General features: G+C 38.9%; 1 protein-coding gene across 2 annotated transcripts in view; it reads right to left on the minus strand.

Moving 5' to 3' along the window:
* LOC129729646 (monocarboxylate transporter 10) overlaps positions 1-22,839 on the minus strand; it is a 33,874-nt gene that overhangs the window by 9,021 nt on the left and 2,014 nt on the right. Inside the window, exons 1-2 of one of the 2 annotated variants that reach the window (XM_055688379.1) lie at positions 14,545-14,700; positions 13,405-14,295 (exon numbers count right to left, since the gene is read on the minus strand). In XM_055688379.1, the coding sequence (XP_055544354.1) occupies positions 13,405-13,693 (289 nt within the window). In that variant the 5' untranslated portion in view covers positions 13,694-14,295; positions 14,545-14,700. Of the gene's footprint in view, positions 1-13,404; positions 14,296-14,544; positions 14,701-22,839 lie in introns of those variants that run through there. The other variant, XM_055688378.1, reaches the window with a different exon arrangement.

The following is a 22,839-nucleotide window of genomic DNA, read 5'->3' on the forward strand; positions in this document are numbered from 1 at the left end:
TACACTTAGTTGTTATTTTACGGACAAAACAACCAAATGATTTAAGATTTAATTTTTACTCGTTTTGCGCAAGGATTAAAAGTGAAATGTTATTTTAATTTGCATGCATTCTGACTGGTAAAACTTGATTCGTCTGTATTGTGTTTATTCCATTCCTGTTCAGTGATGCCGTACTTATAGGTGCTAGTTAAAATGTCAAACGAAGAAAAATTACAATACTGCCCATGGACGATCAACGTTTATTAGCTAGGAAATATTATTTCCGCTCTATAACAGGTTTGTATGAGTACCATAAATTTGTTCAAATAACGGAAGGGGTGTGTGCAAAGCCTCGACCGTAAGGTTGACGTAGAACTACATAAGGTTGTTTTTTACATTACTTGCATACAACCCTCCAGTTATTTTAGTGAGGGTCTTCCTAATCTGTATTAAAATATTTGAAAAACATAACTAAAGGTTTAACCCTCTAGTGCCCAAGTTAATTTACAGACGGACTTCGAAAAAAAACACTATGAAACTTTATAAACATTTTTTAAGTATTGATTAAAGCTTTTTAGAGGTTTCACTGAAGACCGTCTAAAGGCGGCACTGGGCACTAGAGGGTGCATATAAAAATTTTATACTTAGATACGTGCAGCACATTTTGTATTTTGAAACCCGCACCAACACTGTTGAGAGCGAGTTATTTCTATTCATCATTTTCCACAATCAAATTCAAGAATAAGCCGACTTGCCAAATTCAAGCAGATGTTATCACAAACCCAAAAAAAATATTGCGACTCCTAATTTACTATATGTTTCACAGAAAAACCTCAGTTTCTTGAAATAATATACGCAATTGGGGCCCCCGTAAAAAAAATTCCCTCAAAGAAATGTATCCTGAAAACAAAAAAAAGTCTCTAGTTTTGCTTGCTTTAGTTCTAGATATGCGGTGCAAAAAATTTTCAACTGTCCAAGAAAAATACAAAAAAAAGGTTTTAGAATTGAATAGATTCAAGTTTCTTAAAATCATCCATAAAACACACTGTAAATAGCTAGTTTCAGCCTAAATGAGAAATGGATGAAATTCGTTTTCTAAGTCGGCTTGGATTGAGTTTGAAAAAAATCTCCGGATACAGAGTTGCTTATTCGCAACCGTAAAGCTTATCTATGACCTTGCGATCGCCGAATCCACCGGCTGAAACTGCCGTATAAAGTATTAGAGCTTGAGCTTGAGCTTGATTCGTCACTGCCGCACTGACAAACATTAAAAGTTTTTTTTTTTTAAATTACAATGATCGTTTTATTACAGACTAATTTTGTAAGTAAAAACATGTTCTAAGTACAATCATTCGGTTTATTGTGTCAGAAAAAAATATTGTGAAAAACTAACACGAATAAAAATTAAAATACTGAGGAAAAAATTCCTTTGTCTTAACTTGCTAAAACTTGAAACTGTAGCGTTCGCAGTGAAGAAATAATTCCAAAAATTGAAGGTACAGCCTGAGGCACGACCGATGATGATTAGGCTAGAGTGAGCTCACAAGAAGAAAAGCATTCTTGTTTATAGGCTTATCACCGCGAACTAAAAGTTTGAGGTCGAGCTTCGTTACGTTTTCTGCAAAAAAATAATCAGAAAATGCAGCAAAGTAATAATTAGCAAGGTTGAGGCTCCAAAGTTAAATTTATCCTTGCTACAGTACGAAAGTAACATTTTTTCTACAAATTTCTACGCTTTGGAAGCGAACAACTTTTCTTTGTACCACGTGAATGTCTAGTTGTTTCGTTTACTTTTTGTAATTAGTCATAATCACAAAAGTGTCAATTCTTAATACTCTTCCCAAAAAAGACACTTTACATTCTGTGCCGAACACGCATCAGTATCGGACGTGTGATCGGTGATCGCTCCGATAGAATATAAAACAAAAGACGTGTGAACAAGTGTTGGCATTGTTTGCCTGGTCGAGTGAAATAAATCCGGGTTCAAGATCGCGCCATTGTGCAACTGTTTCGCATCGTGACTACCAGCTGGTGCGTAAGCCGATTTGGCTGCTGGCTGCTACAGCAGTGGACGAGACACAAAAGAGGAAAAAGAAGAAGCCATCAGTTAACAGTAGTCAGCCTATACACCAGAGAGACGCCGAGACACTCACCGTTAAGGCAGCTGTCAGCATCAAAACGGGCGATCTGTATAATTTTGCATTGCCGTTATCCGTTTTGATGTTGACAGTTGCCTTAACGGTGAGTGCCTTGTCATTTCTCTAATGTATAGGTTCGCTAGTTGATAGTGAGTTGTATCGCTGTGTGGAGTGATCTCACACCTGGCTCGCTGCTGGTGACTGTTTGGTGCTGCTGTATTGGTGCTGCTGGCTGTAACGGCTGCAACTTCGAACGATCGGACAACCAACCTTACTGGAAGGGAGAAGTAAAAAGGTACGTGCTCTTGTCGGCGCTAGTGCGCTAGACTTAGCGGAATGGATGTAGATCCCTCGCCTCCCGCGCCTCCATCTCCGAACCCCTCTGACCCTGACCCTTCTGTTACCCCCTCCCCTGTTCATTCTTCAGTCCCCCCTCGCCCCAGGCTTTACCCAGACGGAGCCCAGGGCAGCTATACTGTCTATTTCGGCCAAAGGCGGGACCAAAATCGAAACAGTTGAACCTCTTGCAGATTTCTAAAGACCTGACGAAGGAGTACAAGGGCGTGACCGAAATTTCCAAGGTCCGGGCTAACAAGCTCCGTGTCGTGGTAACCTGAAAGAGGCCAACGATATAGCCTGCTCTGAGCTCTTCACACGCGAGTATCGCGTTTACATACCCGCACGAGACGTGGAGATCGACGGTGTCATAACCGATTCGAGTCTGTCCGTCGAGTGTATTTTGCAAAGTGCTAAAGGGTGCTTCAAGAATAGCACATGTCCCGATGTGAAGGTGCTCGACTGCAAGCAATTGCGGTCAGCATCGATCATCGGTGGCAAAACAGTATACACTCCGTCAGACTCGTTTCGAGTTACGTTCGCCGGGTCAGCGCTACCAAGCCACGTCTCGATCCACCGGGTTCGTCTCCCTGTGCGATTATATGTGCCTCGCGTCATGAACCGCCTGAATTGTAAGCAGTTAGGCCACACCGCCGCCTACTGCTGCAATAAGGCACGTTGTGGCAAGTGTGGGGAGAATCATGCGGATGATTCCTGCAGTAAAAATGCTGAAAATGCATTCACTGTGGGGAGAGTCAGCATGAGCTCTCGACATGTGCGGTGTACATGCAGCGCAGGGATAAAATAAAGAGGTCTCTCAAAGAGCGTTCGAAGCGTTCTTACGCTGAGATGCTGAAGAAGACCGTTACCACTTCTCCCATTACATCAAACCCTTATGATCTGTTGTCCTCTGATGAAACCGATTCTGACGATTCACCAGCGGGAACATCTTACGCCAATCCTGGGGAGTCTAGAAAGAGGAAAAATGTTTCTTCTCCTAAACTTCCCAGAAAAGGTCCTAAGATTTCTCAAAGTGAAATGAAAGTTACAAGCAAACCAAACAGTGCTGCGGAAAAACCGAAGCAAACTCCTCCTGGGCTTGCAAATTTAAAGTCCCAGAAGGAGTTCCCAGCACTGCCAGGAACATCTAAAACCCCAGTTGTTCCTTTTGCACATCTAGTTGAAGAAACAAACTCTGGATTAGTGAAATTTTCTGACATTGTGGACTGGATTTTTGAAACTTTCAATGTAACCGATCCAATTAAAATTTTTCTTACAGCATTTCTCCCAACAGTTAGATCATTTTTGGAGCAGTTGACTGCCCAATGGCCCCTTCTTGCAGCGATTGTATCCTTCGATGCCTAATTCAACTGCGTATATGAAGGATTCTATATCTGTCTTACAGTGGAATTGTAGAAGTATTTTACCAAAAATTGATTCGTTTAAAGTTTTGATAAATAAAAACAAATGCGATGCATTTTCCCTTTGTTAAACTTGGCTTACTTCAAATATTGATCTCAACTTCCATGATTTTAATATTATTCGCCTTGATCGAGACACCCCATATGGAGGAGTACTTTTAGGGATTAAAAAGTGCTATTCTTTCTATCGTATTAACCTCCCCTCGATTCCAGGCAACGAAGTTGTCGCATGTCAAATGACAATACAAGGTAAAGAGCTTTGTATTGCCTCAATATATATTCCTCCCAGAGCACAGGTTGGGCAACGGCTGCTCTTTGATTTAATAGAACTTCTTCCCTCGCCACGTTTGATTTTGGGAGACTTCAACTCTCATGGCGTGGCTTGGGGTTCCCCTTACAATGATAACCGCTCCTCTTTAATCTATAACCTTTGCGATGACTTCGACATGACTATTTTAAAAAACGGCGAAATGACACGTATCCCGAAACCTCCAGCGCGCCCAAGCGCTTTGGATCTATCCTTATGTTCGACGTCGCTACGGTTGGATTGCACATGGAAGGTAATCCTCGATCCTCACGGTAGCGACCATTTGCCTATTCTTATTTCAATTAATAACGGGTCAACTCGCATGCGACCAGTTGACATTCCGTATGACCTCACACGGAATGTCTATTGGAAGTTATACGAGGAAATGATTTCAAAAGCGGTCGATTCGATTCAACATCATCCACCACTTGAAGAATACAACCTCCTCGCGGGCTTGATTCTCGACGCCGCGTTGCAAGCCCAAACGAAGAAATATCCCGGCGTAACGATTAAAGAACGGCCTCCCACTCCGTGGTGGGACCAAGAGTGCTCCGATGTCTACACGCAAAAATCCGACGCGTTTTTGGCCTACCAGAAGGGAGGTATACCTGGCGACTATTTACGGTATTCGGAGCTTAATACCAAGCTTAAAAGCCTGGCTAAAGCAAAGAAACGCGGATATTGGCGTCGGTTCGTGAACGAGACGTCGAGGGAGACATCGATGAGCACTCTTTGGAACACAGCCCGAAGAATGCGGAATCGCGTAACGGTCAACGAAAGCGAGGAGTCTTCAAGTAGGTGGATATTTGATTTTGCCAAAGTATGTCCGGACTCTGTTCCTGAGCAAAATATTGTTCGTGATGCGTCTCCGGGCCACGACGCGATAGAAATACCTTTTACGATGGCAGAATTTTCAGTTGGCCTTCTGTCCTGTAACAATAACGCGCCTGGGTTAGATAGAATCAAATTCAACTTGTTGAAGAATCTACCCGGCAATGCCAAGAGGCGCTTGTTGAACTTGTTCAATAAGTTCCTGGAGCGAAACATTGTACCGCAGGATTGGAGGCAAGTGAAGGTGATCGCCATCCGAAAACCAGGGAAACCAGCTTCTGATCACAACTCTTATAGGCCGATTGCAATGCTATCCTGTATCCGGAAATTGATGGAAAAAATGATACTCCGTCGTTTAGACCATTGGGTCGAATCAAATGGCCTACTATCGGATACTCAATTTGGCTTCCGCCGTGCCAAAAGGACGAATGATTGTCTTGCGCTGCTTTCAACAGATATTCAGCTGGCGTATGCTCGCAAAGAACAAATGGCGTCTGCGTTCTTGGACATTAAGGGGGCTTTTGATTCCGTTTCTATTGACATTCTTTCGGGCAAACTTCACCGACAAGGATTTTCTCCAATTTTAAACAATTTTTTGCACAATTTGTTGTCCGAAAAGCACATGCATTTTACGCACGGCGATTTGGCAACTTTTCGCATTAGCTACATGGGTCTTCCCCAGGACTCATGTTTAAGCCCCCTTCTTTACAACTTTTATGTAAATGACATCGACGAATGTCTGGCAAATTCATGCACGATAAGACAACTTTCAGACGACAGTGTAATCTCTGTTACAGGAGCCAAAGCTGCCGATTCGCAAGGACCATTGCAAGATACCTTGGACAATTTGTCTGCTTGGGCTTTACAGCTAGGTATCGAATTCTCTCCGGAGAAGACTGAGATAGTAGTTTTTTCTAGGAAGCATGAACCTGCTCAGCTTCAAACACAATTAATGGGTAAAACGATTTCTCAGGTTTTGGTACACAAATATCTTGCTATCTGGTTCGACTCTAAAGGCACCTGGGGTTGTCACGTGAGGTATCTGATGAAAAAATGTCAACAAAGAGTGAATTTTCTTCGTACAATAACCGGACAATGGTGGGGAGCCCATCCAGGAGACCTTTTAAGGCTTTACCAAACAACGATATTGTCTGTTATTGAATACGGGTGTTTCTGCTTCCGCTCCACAGCAAACACACATCTGATCAAACTGGAGCGAATACAATATCGTTGTTTGCGTATCGCCTTAGGTTGCATGCAGTCGACCCATACGATGAGTTTGGAGGTCTTAGCTGGAGTACTACCATTGAAAACCCGCTTCTGGAGCCTGTCTTCTCGTATTCTTATCAAATGTGAGGTCTTGAACCGTCCCGTGATTGAAAATTTTGAAAGGTTAATCGAACTTAATTCTCAAACCCGTTTTATGACATTGTATTTCCATCACATGTCCCAAAATATTAACCCTTCTTCGAATATTCCAAATCGTGTCGACTTATCAAATACTTCTGATTCTACTGTGTTTTTCGATACATCCATGATAGAAGAAACTCGTGGAATCCCGGATCATTTACGCGTGCAGCAGATCCCCAAAATTTTTTCCAATAAATATCGAAACATCAACTGCAACAATATGTTCTACACTGACGGATCACTTCTTGATGGGTCCACTGGCTTCGGTATTTTCAATAACAATTTAACCGTCTCCCATAAGCTCGATAATCCTGCTTCTGTTTACGTCGCAGAATTGGCTGCAATTAAGTACACCCTAGGGATTATCGAAAAAATGCCCACGGACCACTATTTCATCTTTACGGGCAGTCTCAGTTCCATTGAGGCTCTCCGATCGATGAAAGATGTTAAGCACTCTCCGTATTTCCTGGGGAAAATACGGGAACATCTGAGTGCTTTATCCGAAAAATCGTTTCAGATTACCTTAGCGCGGGTCCCTTCTCACTGCTCGATACCGGGCAATGAGAAAGCGGACTCTTTGGCTAAGGTGAGCGCAACAAACGGTGATATTTATGAAAGACCAATTGCTTTTAATGAATTTTTCGCACTTGTACGTCAGAATACGATCATCAGTTGGCAAAATGCTTGGACCAGAGGGGAATTGGGAAGGTGGTTACATTCCATAATCCCCAAAGTATCGACGAACCCGTGGTTCAAGGGGTTGGATGAAGGTCGGGATTTCATTTGCGTGATGTCCCGGCTTATGTCCAATCACTATAGATTTGACGCGCATCTCCGTCGTGTTGGGCTCGGGGAAAGTGGTATCTGTGCCTGTGGTGAGGGTTATCACGACATAGAGCATGTGGTTTGGTCATGCCCTGTACACCGTGACGCCAGGTCTAAATTAATAGCTTCCCTGCAGGCCGAAAGTAGGCAGCCGGCTGTTCCTGTTCGTGATGTCTTGGCGAGCCGTGACCTATCCTACATGTCCCTTATATACGTTTTCCTGAAATCCATCCACGCCCCAGTTTAATCCTATTCCCTTCCGCCTACATCCAACCAAACGACAAGAACACGTTAAGACCCCGGATCCGGAAACAGCAACTAGACCCGCACGATACTCTCAGGTCCCGAGGGAGACAACCCAATATGCCAGTCCGTAATATCTTGGCCCAGCAGCGGAACATATTCAATATGCTGCTTACCTATGGCGATGGAAAACCATCAAACAACAAATCAGTGCCTTTGATGCAAAACATTCTAGCTTTAAGTTAGATTTAGTTTCAGCTCGTAGCGAGGATAAAAAATTTGCTTTTAGTTATTAAGATACTTTAGAAAGTAAGCTACCAGATATAATTGGCGCGGTTAAACATTAAATTGTATTTGTGCCGTGTCAAATAAATTATAGATGATAAAAAAAAGGAAACTTTACCAAGTTTGATAATTATAATATAGTATTATTGCATGTTATATGCAGTTGTCGTTGTGAAAACCTGGCAACTTATTCACAAGGTCTTCACCTCTCTATGTTAGTGAGCAGAAAGCACAAACAAGATAAACCTTACGATGGAATCTTTAATATACTAATCAAACATCTCCCTGAGAGCACAATGGAATTTTTAGTCAAAATTTTCAATTGCTGCTTCAAAATTGCATATTTTCCCAAATTATGGAAAAATGCAAAAATTACTCCCATTTTAAAACCGGATAAGAACCCAGCTGAAGTTTCAAGTTATCGACCAATCAGTTTGCTTTCTTCAATAAGTAAACTGTTTGAGAGAATTATTCTTAACAGAATGATGTCACACATCAACGAAAACTCAATTTTTGCAAATGAACAGTTTGGATTTCGCCATGGGCATTCCACAACTCATCAATTGCTCAGAGTTACTAATATGATACGAGCTAACAAATCTGAAGGTTATTCCACTGGAGCTGCTCTTTTAGACATAGAAAAAGCATTCGACAGTGTTTGGCATAAAGGTTTGATTGCGAAATTGCAAACTTTTAATTTTCCAATTTTCCTAATCAAAATTTTAAAAAATTATCTTACTGATCGAACTCTGCAGGTTGTCTATCAGAATTCAAAATCTGATAGATTTCCTGTCAGAGCAAGTGTACCTCAAGGTTCAGTCTTGGGTCCAGTCCTGTACAACATATTCACTTCAGATCTTCCTGATTTGCCTCCAGGATGCACAAAGTCATTGTTCTGCGATGACACAAGCATTTCCGTAAAAGGAAAAAGTCTTCGTGTCATATGCAGTCGATTGCAGAAAAGTTTAGATATTTTTTCTTCCTACTTGCAAAAGTGGAAAATCTCTCCCAATGCTTCTAAAACTCAAATGATAATTTTTCCGCATAAGCCTAGGGCTTCTTTCCTCAAGCCAAACAATAATCACGTTGTCAAGATGAATGGGGTTATTTTAAGTTGGTCCGACAAGGTTAAGTACTTGGGACTAATTTATGATAAAAAACTTATTTTCAAAGAGCACATTGAGAGTATACAAGCCAAGTGCATCAAATATACGAGATGTTTATAACCTCTCATTAACAGGAATTCTAAACTTTGTTTAAAGAACAAACTTTTGATTTACAAACAAATTTTTAGACCAGCAATGCTTTATGCTGTACCGATCTGGTCAAGTTGCTGTTCAACAAGAAAGAAAACGCTTCAAAGGATTCAGAATAAAATTCTAAAAATGATTTTGAAGCGTCCTCCTTGGTTTGGTACACTCGAATTACATAGACTTACTGGTGTTGAACCATTAGAAGCTATGTCAAATAAAATTATTAACAATTTTCGACAAAAATCGTTGCAATCCTCAATTGCTACGATAAGCTCTCTTTATAGCCAATAAGTTAGCAATTAAGTTAGTTGTAAGTTTACTTCCCCTTTTCTGACAAGTAGGCTTAAATCCCTACGAATGATAAGTCCTAATTGCGAAAGCAAACAAATCCTAACAATTAAAATTACAAATTTCTAACAGTGTTGAGAAGTCACCATTTGTGATTGGACACACATACTCATTATTTACTAATATTTATCATAAATACTTAAGCTACTAACAAATCCCCCCTTATAAAAAAAAAAAAAAAAAAAGATAAACCTTAGATTCAATGCAATGTTTATCTAAACTAGAAAGTTGACATTAATATATAATAAATCTCGGAAAAGTACATCAACTGCATCGTTGCAAAATTGCGACGAAAACGTGAAAAACAATATCTATTCCTATTGTTTCGTTAGCATATCACACTCGCAGAACTTGTCCGCGATACGAAAGCTGTTACCAGGCTACAAACGCCTCACTGAATGAGGTAAACAATTTTAACATGTTGTTATTATTGCATCTATGCAAATAGTCCACACTGTTTTAATGACATATGCAAATGTCGGATTAAAATTTCCGCACACTGCACACAGGACTTTGTTAGGCCCGCGGTTCACCGGAGTGAATGATTATAAATATTCGACTTTTAATGTTACGCTCGCTGCCGGTAAATGCAAGGTGGCAGGTGGGTGAGGCGTGCGTGCGAATTCCAGAATGTCAATTGGATTCGTTTGCTGCGCGGTTGTGTATGCGTGTGTTGCAAATATAAAATATTAGTAGCTTTGTTGAATATCGTTTAATCCCCGATAGAACTGCTTTGGAAAGTCAAGATTACAACTCGAGCTTAGTGGAGGTATGCCTCCAGATAGGCCAATTGGAATATTATCATGAACGATGGAATCATGATATAATAATTCCGACAGTAATTCAACAGTGAAGGATAAGTTCAAAGTGTTATCAGTAAATTTCGCGTTCATTCAACATTCGTTGCATTCATTTGCAATCAACTAACTGCAGTCTGTATAGAAATAATAACCCTCACCTGAAATTATGGGTTTTTTTTTTTTATTCTCGTTTATTTTCCGTCGGTCTAGTTCCGCCACTGTTGTGGCCAACCACCGACGCCCAGGGAGGCGACTCCACACCCAGGACCCTAACTCACGACCCGTTTATTAACGGACCGGCGCCAACGGCTTTACTTCCTCATGCGATGGAAGGCGTGATCCCAGAGATTTTTCGCCTCAGAAAATCTCCCGGTGTCGGCTAGGATTGAATCTAGACCAGTTGGGTTGGTTGTGAGTGGATCACGCCACCTCACAACCATCGACACCTATGTCGGCGGTGGGATTCGAACCCAGGCGTCGAGCGTGGTTGACGGAGACGTTACCAACCACACTAGGCCCCCGCTCTGAAATTATGGGTTTGCTTTCAGTAGGTTTTACACTATCAAAAAATTATTATACTATAATTATGCAAAATGAATTCAAATTAGTGCTACCAAAAATGTCACCCAAAGCTTGTAAGCGCTCGTTCTCAAGCAATTGATGATCATCGGCGAGTTGTTTGAAAAACAATTTATACATGCTGGTAAGCTAATCAATTACATCCAATTGGTTCAATTCATCCAGCTTCAACAGACAAAGTTCGCGACGCACACAAATGATAAAAAATTCACGAAACATCAGCAAATCGAACAACCAATCAATGATATTAATTTTTCATCTTCCACTCAGCTAACAGTTACACATTCGCTTGGTTTGAAGTGTAACTGCGCATTACATGTTTATTTTGGGACGTGCCCCCTAGCAAGCTCACCAGTGCGTAGTTAGAACGTAAATTTCCCAAATATGCCAACTTGTTTGCGTCCAGCACTGCGGGATAACGTCTATCTTTTTACGTGCGCGTCGCCAGCCAGTAGACGACAAACGGCAGATCCGCCCATCGATCGGCGGAAAAGATGTCAATCAACCGCGAGCGCTTCGTTTTAACGACAATCAATCAGCGAATATGTTAGTTACGAATGGGGAACAAACGCAAACGGCGAATGGAGGCGGCCAGTTGCTGGTGATTGGCGATGGAGCGAGACAATTAACGGAACTTGGGTCAAACAACAGCAATGGTATGTAGTATGTGGAGACGGTACCGGGCCGGGTGCAAATCGATCGTTGATTTGCGGGAATCATTCTATTTGAAAATGTCGGCGTGGTACGCTTTCGGTGCTGTGTGTCTAGAAGTTTAATTGACCTCGGAACGGAGGTTCAAGTATTCTAGTTTAACGTGAATGAAGCCTCCAGCGTGGGAAGTTTTTAACAAAAAATCCATGCGAAACCATAGGTTTAATTAAACGCAAGAGAAATTATATTAATTAGTTTTCAATAGCCAGTTTGGGCTTTTCTGACTTAATATAACCGAAATCCGGCTAATGGAGTTAAAGGATCACTTGCAATATTTGAACTATATTATAACTTATACAACTTTTTGAGAAGTTTAGATACTGGACTGTCGCAATCATTACATGAAACGTTTTTAAAACTGTTTTGAAGTAATTTTGAAACAATTTATTTTTAATGTATCTGAGAATCTTTCAAATGAGCTGACATGTTGTAAATTTGCAAAAAAAAACAGAACGCGATACTCATATATACAAATATAACCAAAAGCAAAATTGGATGTTTGCAGGGTAACATTACTGTAATTCTCCGCTGTTTTTATTTTATATTTATTATACACAAACTTCGCAGTTCATTGTAATACACAGTAAAAAAAATTTACATTACTTTAAATGCACATAAATGGAGCATTGGAAACCATGTAATATTCCGTGTGGCATTATATTCACATGCAAAGTAAATGAATATATTGTGAATTTGCATGCATATTTATGTTCGAAGTTTTAAGTTTATATCAATTAACGTACAAATTTACATGGCTTAAAACGATTCTGTATTGTGCATTATTAACGGTGTGAAATTGTATATGTTTTTCACTTTATGTGCTAGAAATCGTTATGTGCTTTCATTTGTATTAGTTGTAAATTTCATTTTTTGGTACTGTGTAATCTTTCTTTGTCGCGATTCGACAAAAAATTAACCCTCTAGTGCCCAAATTAATTTCTAAACGGACTTCGATAAAATCATTATAAACCATTATAGACACTTTTTAAGTATTTATTAAAGCTTTTCGGAACTTCGACTAAAGCCCGCCAAATGGCGGCATTGGGCACTAGAGGGGTAAATTCGATATATTGATGCAATGAATTATTTTCACTGACACTTTTTTAACGTTCAATAACGCCCAATGCAGGTTATTTGCGAAAGTGATTTCAGGAATGATAGTTCGAAACATGCTGTTACTAGAGATCGAGGTAGCCTATAATAGTCACAAATATTATAGGAAGGAGTAAGTTTTAATGGGACGATACTGATCCGGAGCGATCGAGGTAAAGTTTTCGTATTGTGCGATCGATGTTAAACGAATTTGCTCGCGATATGGATAGTTTTTTCTGGATAGTTTTCGGACTCAGGGCATCCGACCAGCGGAATACAATAAAGAAAAAATCATATTGCAATCTGTACTGCAGTTTCAGTACATTACAACAAGCTAACAAAGCTAACCTATATTCACTGATAGGGTTACCTACAACTCATTTTAAATGAATAGTAGATGAAATTTGTTAAGTTGGTTCATCAAATTAGTGAATAAAAAATTTCAATGAATAATTTCACTTCCTGAAAATATATTGTATAATACCTATATTGTAATAAAAGATGGTAGTTATGTATTTCTCCATATATATAGAAGTTTAAAAATAAATGATAATCTTTTTTAAACATACTTTCAACAATGATTTTGAGTAAAGATTGGTATTTGCGTTGCTTCGCTTCTAACAATAAAACATTATATGCATTCTGAATAGCGTTTAACAACTCCCAATAAAATAAGAAAACACCTACGTTACTGAATTATCTTAAACTCTTCGTAACAATGACAACCTGTGCTTAAACTTTGCTCGTAACACACTGGCTGATAATGCAATGAAACAGCAATAAGATCATATAACAATAACCACAATGACATACTGACTGTTATCACATTCCGAACCGCTCACTCACCTGCCTTACTGGAGGCCTCCGTATCGCCAAGATCCTGTAGTTGTTTCTGCAAGCTTAGATAGACCACACTGTAGGTGTTTATTATACCGAACAGAACACCGTTGCACAGGAATGCACCAACCATTACGAGCCAAGCTCGGGTACCCCCGTCCGGTGGATCATGAACCTCATCAGAACCGACCGCTGCAACGGTCTTGGCCTTCGGTGAAAACCCATTGGTGGCAGGACTTGGAACAATCGTGCCCACTGCTTTCGGGGCCTCAGTGAAAATCCTCACCGTTTCGGCCATTCTTTAACGTGCAACCGCTCAAATTAAATTCACTTCTTGCCCACCACTTCACACAGCACTTCTAATTATTCTACTAAAATTTCCGGATGGATTCGTTTGATTATTAGTGTTTCAAAAAGTGATATTTGCACTCGAGCCAAACCCGCAGAACGCACTGGAGATAACCGTACACCTTGTGAACAACTTCAATGTGAGCTTCAAGCGTCCTAAAGCTGTTAATCTAGTATACAAATAACGTTGAGTAGCTCCGACAACGACCTCACAGATCGCGAGACGAGATATTCTAATCACGAATCGAAAGGGATTATTCACAGACGTACACGGCAATGACGATCGTCACACTATCCTTGGCATTGATCCGCAATCAAGACTGCTCTGAGCACATTCAGGGCTCTTCCGTTTCAGAAGAATCCGTAACGATGATTTTAGAATAGTCCTTCGGGTTCTCGTGTTTATCAGCTGCAACAGGGCACCTCCATACTCTTCTGCTGTCCGACAATATCTGCGATCCTGTACGAGTTCGTTCCGTTGCTCAAGTGGCTGACCACGCGAACCGGCTTCAACTGATGTCCGCTCGACCAAGCTCTGGTACGTCCTAGCCGCTTTAAATAGAAAAGAACACTGAGTTAGTGCTGTGCCGTTCCCCGAGTATACATGCGCGTATCCTCCGCTCAACATCGCGCTTTGTCACTAGAAAGTATACATATTACATTGCTACCGGTCAATTGGAAATCTTGCTCGGTACGCATGGTTGCCAGCATTGATTGAACGCTCAGTAGCGGGAAAATCAATGCGAAAACGATTATGCAATACCAATACTCCTTCATACTGAAAAGTATTTGAAGACATACCGCTAACACTGCCTTCCATCCTCTCCCTCGGGTGTTAGACAAATTGTGAGAAATAGCTCAGAAAAATATATTCGCTTCGGTAGCGGTGCTGATAACGTAGAGTTTAGCGGTGAGCGGAGCGGCATCACTGTTACTATGAGCACTCCACAACGCACGTGGAAATACTAAACAGCCTACCCGAGTGGGAAGCAGGGAAAACCACAGTCAAGCCGCGCCACATCAACTGGCCGCTCACTAAGCGGACAAGTAGTTCATCCAGGAGGATGAACTCTTTGCTGCTTGTTGCGTTAGCATGGTATAAATAAATGCGAATATGCAGATTGGAACGAGATTGCGCTTAGCGTACTTTATTGAAATCACAATGAACATATGAGAAATGTCGTACGGGGATAGCTTTTGGCGACGAATATAGTTATGCGTTTAGTTTGTCATAGTAACGAGAATGAATGTTGGGAAGATAGTGAAAACTTGAAAAATATTTCTCTTCTCATATACAACAGCATAGTTTTTTTTAAACTTATACTTTGTTTTATATTTTTGAAACTTACTCAACTTTCAAGTTTACCATATTTCAACATTAATGAATCAATCGAGTAGAAAGCTTTGCATTAAAAAACATCTCAGTGGCCTTTTATCCAAATTCGAATATTTTTGATTCGAATGAAGCTTTGCACATATACTTTTCCGCGGGTAAAATTTTACGGCAACATAGGAACGCCAATTGAAAAACGGAAAACATCGAAAGCGTCAGGAAAATACTTAACCCTCTAGTACCCTAATTAATTTTTAGACGGACTTCGAAAAAATCACTATTAAGCCTCATAAACATTTTTTTAGTTCTTATTGAAGCTTTTCAGAGGTTCGACTGAGGACCGCCTAGAGGCGGCACTGGGCACTAGAGGGTTAAAACTCAGCCAAATGCTCGAATGCTTAAAACTCAGCCAGTTTCTAACGGATTTCATTCATTCATACAGCAAAATGCGTGAAGATTGTGGCGTCACAAAAGCCAACTCACATTGCACGCATATCTGACTCAACAAACTAAGTATTTTTCACGCGTGGGATTTCTTTTAAACCCAAGAGTAATTATCTGAATAGCGTATGGGTCATTCCATATGAAGTGTCCATACCACTTGGACACGACCATCAAAAATTTTGCTCAAAATTGGGTGAATTATTCATCTTGAGTCACTTTAAAAAGAAATGGAATACCCGCCGCTCTTTTTTGCAAAATAACGCGTATTCCTACATCTCTTTTTAGTCTTTTTCCCAATTAGATGTAAAATATTAGGTAAATACTGAAAAATGATTTTTGAAGAAGATAAACCAAAGAATCAAGAAAAAATATCATTTTTGACCGGAAATGTTGTTTGATTATTATTTTTGTATTTGGATGGCGTGCAACCAGACCGAACCAAGCGCCATTTTTTAAAAAAATTGAGTTTTCAACACCAAAGGATGTTAAATTTGATAATCTATCTTTCATGATAAAACGAAAGTATTTGAACAGTTTTTAATGGTATTATAACAAAATTTCTTTGCAGCAGTTTGCAGGAAACATACGGGGTGGTTAAACTTTGATCGCCGATTACTCGAAATAAAGTTTTTGGCGCTTGGTTCGGTCTGGTCGCATGCCGACCATTTTAGAATCAAATTTTAACTTTCGGCAAATGAAACCAATTCCATTCTAAATTTGATCATTTCATCGTGTTCCCTGATTTTTTTTACGTAAGAAACACCTATCACCCTGAAATAATATGAACCAGACCCGAATTATAACATTTTGATACAGTACAGTAAACAATCACAATTATTCGAAAATGTCTCTTAACTTCATAACCCGAAGATCAATCCTAGAAGTAATTTTTAGAACTTTTCTTCTTATGAAGAGATAAAAAACTATCTTTTCTTGTTTTGCCGCAGTGTTGCCAGCCTAACGAAAAAATTGGAAACGTGTTGTTTGTGTGGGCGCCTCAAGGGGGGGGGGGGGGGGTGGCACGTGCCAAGCATGGCTGGTCGCGTGAAGAATGACTTTTCTGAAAAATCGCGTGAATTCCGAAATCCACGTTACAAAAACCACGTAAAAACGCTTAAAAGAAGATCTTCAAGCAACCAGTTTTGTTGATTTACAGCATGTTAAGCTATTCTTAAGTGGAGTTCCGTTGTCGTGAGCGGAGCAAATTAAAAAAAATATTTTGAATTGCTGCAGAAGAAGAACAATCTAAAACAAAATAACGGCAAAAATGCAATGAAGAGAATAAGTAAAGGAGAAAGTGAAAAACCCACAACTTTAACAAAAAATTGTTGTTATAAAATACCACAATATAAATAAAATATAAAATACTACAAGGTATACAGCCCTAGGGTTGCATGTAATGGTGACGTGGGACTAAACATTGTAATTAAGAGATTTTTTGTTACAAAATATACAGAGTCCGCAGACAGAATCAATGTGTTTGCTCGGTGACTTACGTATTTTTATTTTCAGCCTTCCCTGGAAATCTTTTTTTAGAAATATATTGAACAACACTCGAAAGAATATTGTTTATATTTGGCGATATTATGCAAGTAGTATTTTTTTGTGCAAACAACATGTATTTGACAAAGCACACGCTTATCGTTCTTGTTGAAGAGGCACAAAGAATTTCCCATAATGCGTCGAAATCAGAATTAACTCTATATCCTCAAAAACCAATACTTACGTTATCATGATGAATGGTTTCGTCTAATTTAACTCTGATTACATAAGAAGATTTGTTAAACAAAATCATCAACAAGTTCCAGCAAAAAATCGTAGCAATCAACAATTCCATTTTTGTTTTTTGCTTGACAACTTTTTTCATTTGCCCACAATTACATTCGCTTGATTACGAAGACAGCTAATAAACGTTTATTATGGAAAAGTTTAAAATAATAATATATCATCCAACAATTTTGAATTCTAAATATAAATCTAAATATAAATTTTAAAATAAATGGACCAAAAATTTACAAGCATTCGCCGGCTCTTACTTTTCTATAAATTTGTATATTTGGGAATTCACTCTTTCGATACTATCCGGTCACGATTATTTTGTAAATATTGAAGATAAAATTAAATGCAAAAATGTACAATTCTGGTTGAGTATTTTATGGTAATCATATTTATGAGATAAACTTTCTATCACCATCAGCAGCAGCATTGCAGTTTCTCCTCGATTGCACACGAATAAAAATATACGAACAGAAGTGTACCACTGCAATACGAATAGTACCGCTGCAGTACGAATAGAAGTGTACCGCTGAAATGTGCGATCAGAAGAGTACCGCTGCAATAATAGACGAAAACGACGAGGGACCCGCGGCTCTCTTCTTCCAGAGCCGTAGCTACTCCGTTTTGCGTGGGCAGAGAGTTTTTATTTAATAAAACTTTTTTTTGTGAGGTAAGCAGTTTAAAACCGTTATGTGCTCGACAAAAAAAGGATCTTTACGCGTCCAACGGAGTACCCGGGAACTCACAAATTAAAATTCTTGCAGTTGTTTGTTTGCAGTTTTCGTCCCATTTCGATTGTTTTAGCACCTAAAGATTCTGAAGCTCATTTATTTTCAAATAAGCGTTAGGGGTGTCCCGTAAGAATTTCCTTATTCCCGAGCATCGGGTTTTCCGGGTTTATATTCCGAAAAAAAAACCAAACTGCGAATGTGCGTATAATTGAAATAAAGCAGGGATATAAGTTTTATCATTTCTGTCTTACAGTGGCGAGCCAGCTTGTGGTTAAAAACCTCCTTATATAAGAAAAGAAAATCTACAAATTTTAATGAGTTTGCTAACTTTAATGAGCAGGTTTACATTGTGTAATTGAGTTTCAGGGGACCAATTTTCTACGTAGGTTCAGCTAGTTTTACTCTAACTGAGTAAGAGCTTTGTACACTTACTTTGTATTCATATCGAGCTTGTATTCAAATACCCAGCCGTAAAAATACTCACCTCAATTGACGAGTAATGCAAGATTTACAGTAGGGCGCCAGTGAGATGTATAAGAAAAGGTCATTCGAATATCGTTTAGCGGTAGGGTTCAAAAGTCCCCATGCAAAATTTCAGCTAAACCGGCCTTTGGGAACACGCCCCTCAAAGCGATCAATGTTTCAACTTTCTGACTGATGGAATGCACAGGTAAAAGTTCATGAAATCGTCGATCTTGAATTTTTCTAAGCCAAATGTCTAAAAAATGCATGAAACGTCGAGATCTGGTGTACCTTATCGGAAAAAAATTTTTTTTGGATGATTTTTTTCGAGGAGACGAAACTTTTCGGCCAAAATATATTGAACTGAACATGAACATGAATCACAAGATCATATTGCAGGAAGTTAGGATACTGGCTCACCAAAAGATTGAATTATTTATCTTTTTTGGCATATTTGATCGACCAAAAAATTGACTGATACCGTTAACATAAAAAAATCAGTGACTATTCAATAATGCTTATTGCTAATATTTCAGATATTTCTTTTGGATTTTTTCACTTAGTATCAATCACAATGAGAAAATTGCGTGGTGGGGCAATACAAACGCGTGGGGGGCTGAGCCCCCCCTAGCCCCCCGGTACCTACGGGCCTGTCTCCTCCACTGGTACTGTTACTTCTACCAGCTTGTTTTCTTCCAAGACATCAGTTTTTATTACGTTCTAACAGCAAGTTTAGGATTTGTTCAAGAATAGGGATTGTTTCATACTTTTCGGAAAACTTTTACCTTTGAGACATCATATTAGTCTAAGCTCATGGAAACAAAAATAAATTGACCTATTGGGACGGGGAGACTCTGTCAATTTTTTTTCGATATTAATACAGAGAATATCACAGGGAACGGTTGTTGTCCATTCACGTCAACTGTGCTAGGAATGCTTGCATGTAATTGGTTCATTGTTGGCGTAAATTTGTTATTGAAACTCTTTATCAATTTTACCGCTTAGCAATGAAATTAGAGTAATAACTAGCATATTACAAAATTGTTCTACATTTTATTTATCCAACAACATATTGGTTATTGTTATCCATCATGTGGTTATGCTGTTATTAACGTTTGAAATCTGACGCAACATTTGCCAGTTTCGTTTCCAGTTTTACAGTGTGCATCCCAGTATAGTAAACAAATACGTAGTCCCACGTCAAAAAAATGACAACAGTACTGCAAAAAGGAAAATCATTTTTACACTTTCATAACTAGTAAAACCTTGAAAATCATTTCTTGGGTTGTTCTTTGGGTTAGATAATGAAAAGCCATTTTCAAATAAATATGATTGTTTGATGTCAATTAAATAATTGAAAAAATTTTTTCGTAAAAATGTCATATCTTGAGATTGACTCAAATTACCCCGGAGTGAGAGGTGTTTCATGTATAAAATTTTCTGAAGACCTACGATAAAATTATCAAATTTAAAATAAAATTGGCTGCATTTATCGAGAAACACAAATTTATTTCAAAATAGGAAAATAAATTATCTGGCAACCTCTTCGACCAAAAATGATCTTTTTTCTCGATTCCTTTCAAAGTCACGTATATATATTTTCCAAACGGCTTACATTCACGAATTGCAAGAAATATGAAAAATGCACAAAGAATGCGTTATTTTGCAACAAAGACGAAGTTCCTATAGAGCAGGGGCGTAGCGTGTTTGAAAATTGAAAAAAAGAATTCCTCTTTTTTTTTTCAAAAAAAAAGTTATATCAAAACATTTATTAGGCAAGATTGAGGAATGAAAACATTCAATAATTCTAGTCCATTCGAACAACATACATCGTTGAATATTTTTTGGGTTAGAACTTAAATATTTCAAATTAATAAAAAAAACTGTTTTTTAATTAATATCCAAGCAGCGGACAACAATTCTGGTCAAAATTTATGAATTTAAGAGCCTTGGCGAATATCCTCCACCATCCAGCCAGAATTTCTCAGATAAAAACAGAGATAATAGCAAAAAAATAATAGAAATTATTAGCAAATCAGAGTAAATTTAACTTTATTTCTTAAAAATGTTGTATTTCGAGTTTGGCTAAAATTACCTCTGCGTGGTAAGTGTTTTTCATGTAAAATTTTCTCATAAATGCAATATAAATATCTTAGTTGAAATCAAAATATAATGTGCAATTTGATGTTTCAAACGCAAAAGCAGCACATCTGGCAACACTGCCGCTTGAAATTGATATTACTTTTATATTCTTTGATATATTTCCTCCAAAAATAATGTATCAATTTATTTCCAGACATTACGTATTTGTGGCCATACAGAGTGTTTAAAAAGTTCCAACACAACTTTTCATACTTTTCTTAGTTGTGCAGGTGCACATTGTGTAGCTCCATGTCTACAGGGTGCGCCATATGTATTGCAACAAAAATGCAAAACCGGTATACGGGTCGATATTTGTTGGGCCCAGAAAACGAAAAACAATCAAGTCTGGACCTTCATGCAAGACGGTGCCCCGGCTCACATAAAGAAAACCGTTCAAGACTGGTGCAAGTCCAACTTTCCATCTGTCATCACCAAGGATGAGTGCCCTTCAAACTCGCCAGATCTCAACGGGATGTACTTCTCGATTTTGGGGATGTTAGAAACAAAGGCCTGCTCACGAAAACACACAAGTTCGGACGAGTTGAAGAAGTCTTTGCTCAATCTGCTGGAAGAAAATTCCTTAAAATGACATTCGGTCAGCCGTCGAGTCTTATCCTAAGCGTCTCCGAGCTGTCATCAAAGCTAAAGGAGGAAACATTGAATGTGTTGTTATCTTTTAAATTATTTTTACTCAATAAATTACACTGGTCGTCAAAATGAAATAACAGGGCACTCCGAAAGCTCAACCTGAAAAAAAAAAAGATTTTGGATATTCAAACATTCCTTTAAATTTTGGTGCCTCTAGCCGTTACCAAAACCCGTCAACTAACGTGAGATTTCGGTTATTGCTCGTCGGGTTCTGCTCGTCGGGTTTGTCGCTTCAACGTTATGGTTGAAGGTGGAATGGTTGAATAATCTCTCATTTTTCCGGTTCAGGTTTTAGGAGTGCACTTGTGTTGACCAGTGTTATTTTAATTTCGAAAGTTTTCTCTTACTTGCCAAAAACATGCCTAATGGACCTCTTTTTTTGTTGCAATAATTATGGCACACCCAGTATATAGGCTAACCAACGCGCAAGATGAAGAAGTTTGTGAGAGGTGACCGACCTGGCGACATATTCCGGAGACTACAGCGAAGAAGAGGTTGTAAAGAGCCAAACTGATTTTTTGCGGCACGCAGGTAAGGAATTCGTGTTTTTTGATGAGAAATTCTTTGTCATCCGTCCTTTGACCGTCACTAGCTAGCATTAGCAAAATGTTTGTGTGTGTCGTATTTCCCAAAAGCTCTGCGCATCTAGTAATAACCAATTTATCTGTCCGTCAATTGTTTCCGGAATGATCTGCGTTCTTTCTGCTTCATAAAATATTCCCTTTATTTCAAGCAACTCTGTTTTAACCTTGTTTGCGTTCTCCCAAATACTCGATAACACAGTTCTGATGCAGGTTTCTTCGTTTGTGCGTGCATGGAATTTTTTTTCCTTGTATGTTTAATTAAAGTAATTGCGTTAGACCGTGGAATGTTTCGCAACGTTGCCTTCAATAACTATTCTACTCAAAATTGGCGAACTGTCATTAATTGTATTTTGTACTTTGTGCTGTCTCGATTCCTACAATTTGCTATTAATATTTGCAAATTTGCAGCCAAACATAATTTAAATGTAGAACGCGGAAATTGTTCTCGAGTATTTGGTTGATTCTAGTGACGAAGAAAATAATTCGCGAAACAAATTTTTTTTTACGCGAGTATAAAAAGGATTTTTGGAAAGATTCGGGGTGCCTCTCAGCTTGGAAAACGGTAAAATATTGACCGCTATGCTGAGGAAGTTTTCCATCCAGCGTTTTAACAATGTTTTTATTTTTTGGAAACACCTGTCTATACCGATGGCCATTTCCAACGCTGCTTTCGAAATCGTCTTACGTTGTTTTCGAAGATTAAAACAGCTGTACATGCGAAAAATGGTTTTTTATTCAACAACCGAACGCAACGAGAAACTGAGACTAACATGCCTTCAAAAGAGTCAGCAGCAATAGTCGGTTATACTCCCGAGCAATTCGCTCAAACCCTCCAGGTTTATTGAAATAATGAAATGGTTCACCAAAAAACTGTGAATGTTTATCCGCCCGAAAAAACACCCTGTGTAAAATTTCAGCTCAATCGAAATTAAAATAGACTGGTTCACGCCGATACTTGCGTCCTACGACGTGTTTA

Source organism: Wyeomyia smithii, chromosome 3 (assembly GCF_029784165.1).
Source record: "Wyeomyia smithii strain HCP4-BCI-WySm-NY-G18 chromosome 3, ASM2978416v1, whole genome shotgun sequence".
Lineage (NCBI taxonomy): Eukaryota > Metazoa > Arthropoda > Insecta > Diptera > Culicidae > Wyeomyia > Wyeomyia smithii.